The sequence below is a fragment of the Microtus oregoni genome, unplaced genomic scaffold (assembly GCF_018167655.1).
Source record: "Microtus oregoni isolate MIOR12 unplaced genomic scaffold, Mior012 000015F_ref0000493, whole genome shotgun sequence".
NCBI lineage: Eukaryota > Metazoa > Chordata > Mammalia > Rodentia > Cricetidae > Microtus > Microtus oregoni.
This window is the reverse complement of record NW_024543074.1, coordinates 33,414,259-33,423,947: the sequence shown is the minus strand read 5'-3', so window position 1 is coordinate 33,423,947 and position 9,689 is coordinate 33,414,259. Positions and strand designations below refer to the sequence as shown.

The 9,689-nt window shown below is 50.8% G+C and overlaps 1 protein-coding gene across 5 annotated transcripts in view; it reads right to left on the bottom strand.

The window, feature by feature from the left end:
• Positions 1-142: 142 nt before the first annotated feature.
• The window catches only part of Arhgap44 (Rho GTPase activating protein 44), a 160,272-nt gene continuing 150,725 nt past the window's right edge, over positions 143-9,689 (bottom strand). For 4 of the 5 annotated variants that reach the window (XM_041664142.1, XM_041664143.1, XM_041664146.1 and 1 more), the window contains 3 exons: positions 8,088-8,245; positions 5,614-5,991; positions 143-1,330 (listed from right to left, as the gene is read on the bottom strand). In XM_041664142.1, the coding sequence (XP_041520076.1) occupies positions 1,191-1,330; positions 5,614-5,991; positions 8,088-8,245 (676 nt within the window). In that variant the 3' untranslated portion in view covers positions 143-1,190. Of the gene's footprint in view, positions 1,331-3,251; positions 3,304-5,613; positions 5,992-8,087; positions 8,246-9,689 lie in introns of all 5 variants that reach the window. The other variant, XM_041664144.1, reaches the window with a different exon arrangement.

Here is a 9,689-nt window from a genome sequence, read left to right as displayed (position 1 = left end):
GGGTTGGACCGCCCTTGCCAGGAAGTGCGCGAAGCTGTAACATCAAAAGTCTGCAGATCCCACTCTCGGAGAAGGGTGAGTTTACACTGCTGGGAAAAATAACTAAGCATTTAGAATTTTTCATTGTACACCTGTACATTGGTTTAGAGTGAATGGCTCAAATTAAACAAATATAGATTTCATATATATAAATATATCATGTATAGGTATATCTATTTTCAAAGGATCAAACTTTAAACATGGACTTCGCATGCATGGCCCAGATCCGTTTTATTCCCTTAATCCCAGAGTGTGAACAGGCTCCCTGTGCTCTTGCCCCAGGACTGGATGGGGCATGGTGAGAAGGACGAGCAAGGTCTGCTGGTGAGCAAAGCAGTCCACACCATGGGCTGGGTGGCTAGTACCACTCCCTCTACCTGCTTTGGGGAACAGAATTATTGCTAGTCAGCTGTAACCTCCAGAAGAGGAGTGTCTGGCCCCACGTACCTACTAAGTTGTGTGCCTGAATGGGAAAGTTGCTCTCAGATACCTAACATGTGGAGAACTAGGGTCTGTGGTCGAATCCTCAATTCAGGAATGCCAATATGGAGTAGAGGGAACCTTTTGTCAACATGGGGAGATGAAGCTGTCAGAAGTAGGTGGGTTAAGCTGTTTAATTTGGAGCTGTGATGAAGGGTAGCCTGAAAGATCTTTCTGGTTGGCCAGGACCCTGGCAGCAGGCAGAGGATAGACAGTACCCAGGACTTCTCTTGCCCTATGAAGGGGTCTCTCCTCCTGTCCTGCTTCCCCTCTGGTCCTTATGGTGATGCTGCAGGACCTGATGTACCAATCGAGACAGTAACTGGACCCTCTCTTGCACCCTCATCCTACAAAGGCCATCCTGGCAAGTCCTTGAGCGAAGAGGTGGATGCTGCTTGCCATAGAGGCCAAAGATGGATCAAAATAGGCACAAAGTCAAAAGGCAAAGGTCAAACAAAAGGCTGGAATCATCACCCAAAATGAACAAACAAAATCTGCACCACCAACACTGCCACACGGACGGGAGAGCTCTTTTTCCTCTGTCCATCTCCACCCTGGTGTTGGACATGACAGCAAAGGGCTGATGGAAAATCCTTGGCAGGCCAGGGGCGCTGCGCTGGGTGGTGTCTGGGGGCCCATGGATGTATGTACACATGTCAGGGTGGGCCACATCAAAGAGCTGTGCTCTCAGACTCCTCTTCTGAGTCCCTCTTGTCAGTCACCGAGTGCCGCCGTGCATGTTCCAGGGGGCTCAGGCGGAGCGTTGACCCCAGCTCTATGTGGATGGAGGGGACATCGAAGTGGACAAGATCTGCAGAGAGAGGAAGAGGTGACGGGGCCAATTGCAAACAGCATGGGAAGCAGGGCGGCCTGGCTCTGCTCAGGCTAGCTCCTTAGCAGTTGGGCTGTGGCTGGATCTGATCTCCTGGGAGCCTGCCTGGGGAACAAGGCTCGTGTCTAGTCTCAGCCTCTGCACCCAGATCCTGATAAGCAGGGTGCCCCCAGGCAGGCCTCAGTAACATCTGGGGATCGTCTGCAGAGGCAGTCACTTAGAAACTGCTGTGTGTCAGTAGCAGCTCAGCATCTTCCTTTGGATGCTGGATCCACCCCCACCTGATTCATGTTTAAATGGAGCACTAGAAGGTCATTCTAGCAAGGTAGGGAGGATGAAGTTACAAGACTCAGTGTCTGGACATCTGGGAGTCAGCAAAGATAAAACAGCCTCACGGGCCGTCAGCTGGGTACTCAGCCCCTTGAACACCACACTGGGAGTGGTCCTGGAGCCTCAGCCACTGGGTAAGATCCTGGAGGGCCAGCCTGCTGAGGCCCTTTGCTGCATGAAGTGAGTTTGGGTGATGGGTCCCCTGGTATCTTCTCTCAGTTCTAGCATTCCTCTACCCACCGAGTTCTGAACTTTGGGTGAGTTTTGTCATCCTGAGCTGGCAACAGCATTCCAGCTGACACTACACCAGCCTGGCAGGGGCTCAGCCCTGGGCCGCTTGGAAGGTGAGTTTTGTTTTTGTTGGCTTTTTAAAAAACTGACTAAAACATGTTGAGAATAAGAAGTACCACACAGGCTTTACACTTGGATACTGCCCTCAAAGACGTCCACAGACACACAAGCACTGGGACAGCCCTACTCTGCACAACAGTGGAGATCTGTGGTCTGAAGCTTGGCCCAGCCAGCACTAGGTGCCCCCTATTGTGTGTGACATGGACCCTACAGGATGCCTAAAGACTGACTCTTCTGCCTGTGGGGCAGGCTGCTGCAGCAGAGGCGGGCTCTATCAGGAATGTGAACTGGCTCTCTGGATGCAGACTTGCAGACCTGTCTCCCCGAAGGACTGTCAAACTGGAGTATGGGCATTCAGGAGCAGGAACGTGAGAGTTCAGACAGTGCTCAGCTAGCGCAGGGCTGTCTCAACTTTACCTTGGAGGTGCCCTCGAAGGAGCCTGAGCAAGAAGGGTTACTCAGCAAGAGGGCAGGACCTAGGGGAGACCCCTCAGGGAAGTTTTGACTGTTTCCCTCAGACATGTGAGCACCAGCTGCCTTGCTGCTAGTCAGCAGAGCAAAATCCTCTCATTTCTCTGGGTGTCATTCATGCTCTTGCCTAATTTTTAGATTTGAATATCTATTCCTGATGAGAGGGAACCCAAGCAGATAATGATAAAATGCCCCCAAAACCTTGCCCAGGGTTGGACGGAGGACCTGCTGGCTACTGTTAGCACAGAAGTGCTGCCCTATGGACCATCCAAGCTTTGCCTTAGCGTTGACAGTGGCACTGGGATCAGCCTGTGCAAACCTGTGGCCCTGCGCCAGACTTCACCTGGTGAGTGTTCTTGGGGACATGTCCCTCAAGCAAAGGGGTGCAGGGAACAGTCTCTGGGCACAAAAACTTCAGGAGCTATTACAGCAGGCCTGTTAACTGGGCAAACTGTTAATCTAAGGAAAAGGGATCTGGGTGGAAAGAAAGGTCTGGGTCCTTCTGCTGGGTGTCTCCCCAGCTCCTGATGAAAAGAAAGGAAAGACAGGCCAGTGAGCTCAGAAAGCCACAGGCTCCTAAGCCAGGGGGCTCCCTGAGGCTGGGGAAAGCCAGTAAGTGAAGTAGGCATGCTGTTGGTGGGTCTGAGCCACATGCAGTGAGGGGAGGGGCTGGTGGGAGGGGTGGTAGCCAGGTGGCTGGCTGGGCCAGCTAGGAGGTGTAAAGCGAGGTGAGCTGGGGCCAGCTTACCCTGAAAATCCCCCTCACACGTATCCAACACTGCGTCACTCATGTCACACAGCTGCAAGAACATAATGATAGGATTCGGAGAGAGGAACAAACAGGATGGAACACATGTAACAAAACACTGCCCATGTCACAGTCCCAGATAGGCCACACTGACTCCAGAGTCTACACTGTCAGACCTATACATACACGACACACAATGGTCTGCTGCCCAGAGAACACTAAAACGACAGAGACGTCGGGCAGGATGTTACTTTAGTCAAAATGTCACAGACATTCGGCCTGGGCTATGGAAAGTGACCTTCTATGCCTCACAAGCTAAAAGGCACTGTCCTTCCTTGACTGCTGATACCCACCTACCACTATGTCATTGTGTTCTTTTCCATTTTCTTGAGTGACATCGCTGTTCATCCTATGTCTTGCAGAATGGGTGACCTTGTATCCCTGCCCGGGAGTGGTTAGAATGCTGAAGGTGCAGTCCCACAAGCACCTCTGGCCAGTGCCCACTCTAGGAGCACAAGGGCAGCACCCACGGGTTCAGGACGCTCCTTAGGTTTGACTGAGCTAGTCAATGGGTGACGGCAGCTGTGTACTCAATATCAGCTAATACAGTGTTACTCAGTATGTAATGGGTAATACGGAATGGGTGACAGCAGCTGTGTACTCAATATCAGCTAATACAGTGTTACTCAGTATGTAACGGTGACAGCAGCTGTGTGTTCAATATTGATCACTTCCGAAAGTACAGAAGCCAGGTTGCCTGGTGGCTCTCCCCATAAGGCTGCCACTCCTGACCCACCACAGCGCTAGCTATTGAGTAGCATATTCATGGACAGCCAAGAGCTCACCCCCACAAGCTGGCTGCCAACTCAACTAGGGAGGAACACGTCAAGTTTTGTGATGATGTGGTGGGGAAAGAAGGCAGTATCTGAGCAAGGTCCCACTGTACCCAAGTATGTTGGTGGTCTTTATATGTGTGTGGCATATGATACTTGTGGCACATAATGTATGTAGGCATGTGGTTTTCTTAATGTGTGCATGAATATGTCATGTGCTGTATGTTTGTGCATGCTATATGTACATATGTATGTTATATGTGTGAGTATGGTGTGTACATGTGGTCCAAGTATAGCTTATATATTTGTGTGTGCTGCGTGTGCATGTAGTCCATATGTGCTGTGTGTACGTGGGTGCTAAGTAAACATGCAGGTATGGGGTATCTATGTGAGGTATACAAATGTGTATGCGCATATTGGGGTGTGGTGTATTTATTGTGGTGCACTGGTTTTTCAACTTGACATGAGTCAACTGGCCAAAGTCAGCTGGGAAGAAGGAACCTTCCTGAGAAAATGCCCTCACAAGATTAGCCTGTGGGCAAGCTTGTGATACATTTTCTTAACTGATGATAGGAGAGAGGGTCCAGCCACTGTAGATTCTCTCTCACTATCATGTCTGGGATCGCAGTCCTGGGAGCTATAATAGAGCAGGCTGAGCAAGCCATGAGGAGCAAGCCAGTAAGCAACACTCTTTGAGGGCCTCTGCATCAGCTCCTGCTTCCAGGTTCCTGCCCAGAGTTCCTTTTCCAACTTCCCTAGATGATGGACTGTAAGGTTAATACTCTTTCCTCCCCAAGTTACTTTCGTTCACGATGTTTTATCATGGCCATAGAACCCTACGACAGTGTATGTGTAGTATTGCTGCAGGATATTTGACAGCACCGTGACACTCCAGGACAGCCAGAATAAGGAATGATCACAGGACATTAGCAGCCCCCAACCTTACAACTGTGTAAGGTGAGCATCCGGGACACATTTTCAAATGCCTCACTTCTTCCACAGCCAACAGTGGCCACAAATTGTAATTTCATACATTTTCCTGGGAAGACAACTCCACCTTCATTTTGAATTTAGAGTACAATGCAGTAAAGCAGTTGTGGGTCTGACTAATTTGCTGCTGGGGGGGTTTGGAGAGAGGAGACTTATTTTTCTGAAGGTGACCCATCTGTAATACGTGTCTGCAAATACATCTCCCTAGCGAGGCTTACTTTTCTCCTCAGGGCAAGGCGCTCTCCTCCAGATAAGTATCTGTACTGTTCAGTTGCTGGGCTTTTTCTGGGGGAAGGTGACACCGCCTCTGTGCTCTGATGCCAGCCTCTCTGGAGGTCTCACTCCGAAGGACTCAGTCCCACCAACTGCACAGAATTAGATCCCTAGGCTGGAGAAGTCCCAGAGCTCCCCTGCACACCGACTGCTCCCCAGGACCTCTTTCCCTAGGGGGCTTGTGGCCAGAGGTGACTGTTGCTCCTGGCCCTGGCACACTCTGCTATGTGTCCCAAAAGCCCTGCAGACAGCCATGGCCTGTGTACCTGTAGACATGCTTTCTCCCGGTGACATGCCGTCTAGCATGGGGTGCTCCGTGGACTGTGGACTTGAGGCCGACAGGCTGACACTAGGAGGCTGAGGTGGCGGCAGGGTGGGCCTCTGTCGGGGCTTAGGGGTGGGCCGAGACTTGGCTAAAGTGCTTGTGAAGACAGAGGGAGAGGCCAGGGGAGGGGCTGAGGCAGGAGAAAGCTGGCCAGAGGCCAAGGAGTACCCTGGCGGGTAGCTCAGTCCATAGGGGGATGGAGTGCTTGGTGGAGTGGGAGACAGGCTGACTGGGGATGGCTGGCCAGTGGGCTGGTCAGAAACAGTCCCTGGCTGCACGAAGGGGACCTTGGGAGGAATCGGTGCCAACTTCTTTGAAACTGTAAGAGAAAACAACACAGGACAAATGATTATCAGGAAAGCTCACTGGGACGACTGGCAGTGTGTGTCCTCATGGTTCCCAGCTGCCATTGCTTCCTCCCATGATGCCATGAGTAGCCAATGAGCTTGTAAAAATTCAGAGACCGCTGAGTTTTCTTAACTTACCACCTGCTGCTAACTTACTTCTCTTCCTCTGATGGAGGAAGGTCATTGGTTAAATAAAAAGAAACTGCTTGGCCCTCATTGGTTAGAAGATAGGTGGGAGGAGAAAACAGAACGCTGGGAGGAAGAGGAAGTGAGCTCAGACTCCACAGCTCTCCTCTCGGGAGCAGACACCTCAGAGAGACGCCATGCTCCCAGCTCCCAGGCAGACGCACGTGATGAAGCTCGGACCCAGTATGGACATAGGCTAGAATCTTCCCGGTAAGCGCACCTAGGGGTGCTACACAGATGATTAGAAATGGGCTAAATTAATATGTGAGAATTAGCCTAGAAGAGGCTAGATAGAAATGGGCCAAGCAGTGATTAAATGAATACAGTTTGTATGTTGTTATTTCGGGCATAAGCTAGCCAGGCAGCCGGGGTGCTGGGGACGCAGCCCCGCCGCCCTTATTACTACAAAAGAAGAGGCTAGATAGAAATGGGCCAAGCAGTGATTAAATGAATACAGTTTGTGTGTTATTTCGGGCATAAGCTAGCCAGGCAGCTGGGGTGCTGGGGACGCAGCCCCGCCGCCCTTATTACTACATTCCTCTCCTTGCTGAGTTCTAAGAGGAAGTCAGTAAGGCCGGCTCTACTGGGGAAGATTCTAATTCAGGGTGTTACCACAGCTGCTCAGAGGTGCCAGAGAAGAAAATGGGCTTGGAAGCTGCACAGTGATAAATCTCCCATTGATAAATCCTCCGGCTCCAGACACCTCCAGCCCACATTGACTCAGATACCCTCTCATGTTTGGGCACTGCTGCCCAGGCTTTGGTTTGTAATCTTTAACAGATATAATAGCTTTTGTACATCGACCAAATTACAGTCATTACCATTCCCTTGTCCCCAAGTGTGATCACTTCTGTGTGCTGGGAACCGGCCAAGACTTCCCCAGTTCTTTGGAAATGTCTAATTAATTACTGTATATGGACTGTATAGTTAGCCCACTGTGCAATGGAACATTTGAACTCCGCCTCTCACAGCTGTGACTTGGTAACTGCATCCCCCACCTCCATGCCTGTGGCCACGGGTCACTGTCTTTTACCCCTTTCTTATTAAGAATTGCACTCCCTGGGCACAAGTAGAGATGGCCCAACTGTAATTTTCTCTTTTGCAGTGCTGGGGAGTAAGAAAGTGATCAGGCCCCGAGCCACACCCCACATGGCTGCATTTTAAAGCGCAGCATTGCCCCGGCCTCTCGGAAATGCTTTGCTTGCCCCTTTTATTACTAATCCTAGAGAACGCCTGCTGCCTTGAATTGAAAATGGACGCTCTCCACAATGGAGTCGAGGACTCAGGAGATCCCACTGACAGGTAAACGCCCCAAGAACACGAACATTAGTCTTCAGAACCGAGGGCTGGCTGCCAGCACAAATGCTAGAAGGACCTCATCTAAGTCTCCAGAGAGGCCCAGTGGCCTCCTCCCCATCTTTGCCCCTCTCCATAGCCACTCCATGAAAGAAAAGCCACTCTAAGGATATCTTATTTCCCAGGCTTGTCTCCCTGCAGTGTGGATAAGAGATAGGCTCTGCCAACTTGGAGTCAGGTTTCTATCTTCTGCTTGCTCCTACATGCCTTGGGGATATTTTAGCCTCTTCTAAAAGAATAAACGGGCCTCTTTTGTATAGTGTGAAGAACAAGATTTTCTCCACAGCAGTGTGGTAATTCAGCGGCATTACGTTGTGAAGCACCATAGTGTCAGGATACATTCCAGAAGTTCTGCTCCTCCATCCATGTCCTATGGACCCACTGAGGTCGCTGGTGGGGTTGGGTGATTTCTCAAAGCTCAGCGCTGAGACTGGGACTGATTCACTAAGCAAAGGTTTCAAGAGGCCCTTGCTAATGGGGAAAACGTCCATATCCGGCCTAAGAATGCTCAGCAGAGGGGACCTACCTTTCCGGAGGGTGTGAGGACTCTGGTCTGCAGGAAGCTGGCTGGGGCTGGCAGCCGGCTGTGGCCCCAGTTGCGACCCTGGGCAGGCTGTCCCCGGGATGGAACCTGGACTTCCTTTCTGCCCAGACCCCGGAGACAGCTCCTTGCCTTTAGACACACTGAAACACAAACACACAGGACAAGGGAACTCTTGAGCACAGTCAGCTCCAGCACCCATCCTGCTCACTGCTCTGCTAACTCTCACTGCTTTGTCTCAGTCCCTTCTCAATGCCTTTGATGGTCCCGGATAGGGGAGGTGCCTCTCCCTTCCCGAAGCACTGATGGTCTGGGTTCCACTCTCAGCTTGGTATTCACAGCCAGCATCTGCCCTCTGGTGACCGAGGAGCACCATGGAACACACATGTGGCTGCTCTATGTGCTGCCCTCAACCAGGGAAATCTGAGTCATTCTGAAGCTAAAGACCTGGATCTTCTTGTTCCTTCCATCATCATGGCTACCAGAATCATGAGGGCTTCCTAGAGTCAGTGTGCCCAGCAAGTGCTAGTAACACAACCTTTACTGCCAAGCCTCTGGCAATGGCTCTCCAATTAAAGGGGACATGTTTGACACTTGCAATAATCTGTACCAGTGAGTGATACCCTCCATAGAAGTGTCCCTAAGAGGTACTAATGCACAATAGGCCTGGAGTGCCTTCAGAGCCCAGGGGATCCATCCTCAGGAGTAGTATTCATATGGATAGATAAGCCACACTGCATCTCTTGTGTAAGATGGGACAACCAGTGATACAGTTGAGTGCTGCAAGAGGGGACCATCTCAGTCAATCTGGCCATGTGTCTCTTCTGTGTGGACCACTGTTACCAACATCTACATCTCTAAGATCTCACTGCCCTGTGTGCAGCTCCCATGGACCCAGAGTCCTGTGGTGCAAAGCCAGCATCAGGACTTCTTTGAGCTACAGTCAGCAAGCACTCCAACACACCCGGTGTTGGGTGCCACTCCCCAAACCCATGGTTATCTCCTTTGCCCTTTGTCACTTTGAAATGGAATTGTGTTCTACTCATTAAAGGAAGCAAGCAATAAAAAAAAAAAATAACTGCCATCTGATTTAGGAACAGTATAAGTTAAAGGCTCAGGGTACTCAGCACCCCATCCCACCCGTGTCTGTGAGGGTGTGTGTGTCTCTAGCATAGCTGCCCAAGCAAGCAGCCTCTCTAGTTCTCTGGTTGCTGCATGAGAAGAGAAACAAACCACTCCATGGTGAGCTTCCGCTTCCAGGTCTTGCCTTCTGCCTGGGCCTCACCAGGTACGGTATCCCTGCCTTCCACCCTGGACCACACTGAGCCTAGTGTTGTGTCAGGAGGGCATGAAATATAGACAGAAATCCCACGTTACTAGCTTTAGGCGGAGAGAGTTCTAGTAATGTTCACTGAACTGGTGATGGAAGGGCAACGCCAGCATACAGCACGCTGTGAAGATGACCATGCCCTGGGTATCTGCCACCTTTACACCTCTGGTCTGCACTAATGTTAGTAGTGAAAACTGCCCCTACAAACGTAAAGGCAGAAGGGAGAAATGCTGACATCCTCCAGTTCAAACCAAGGA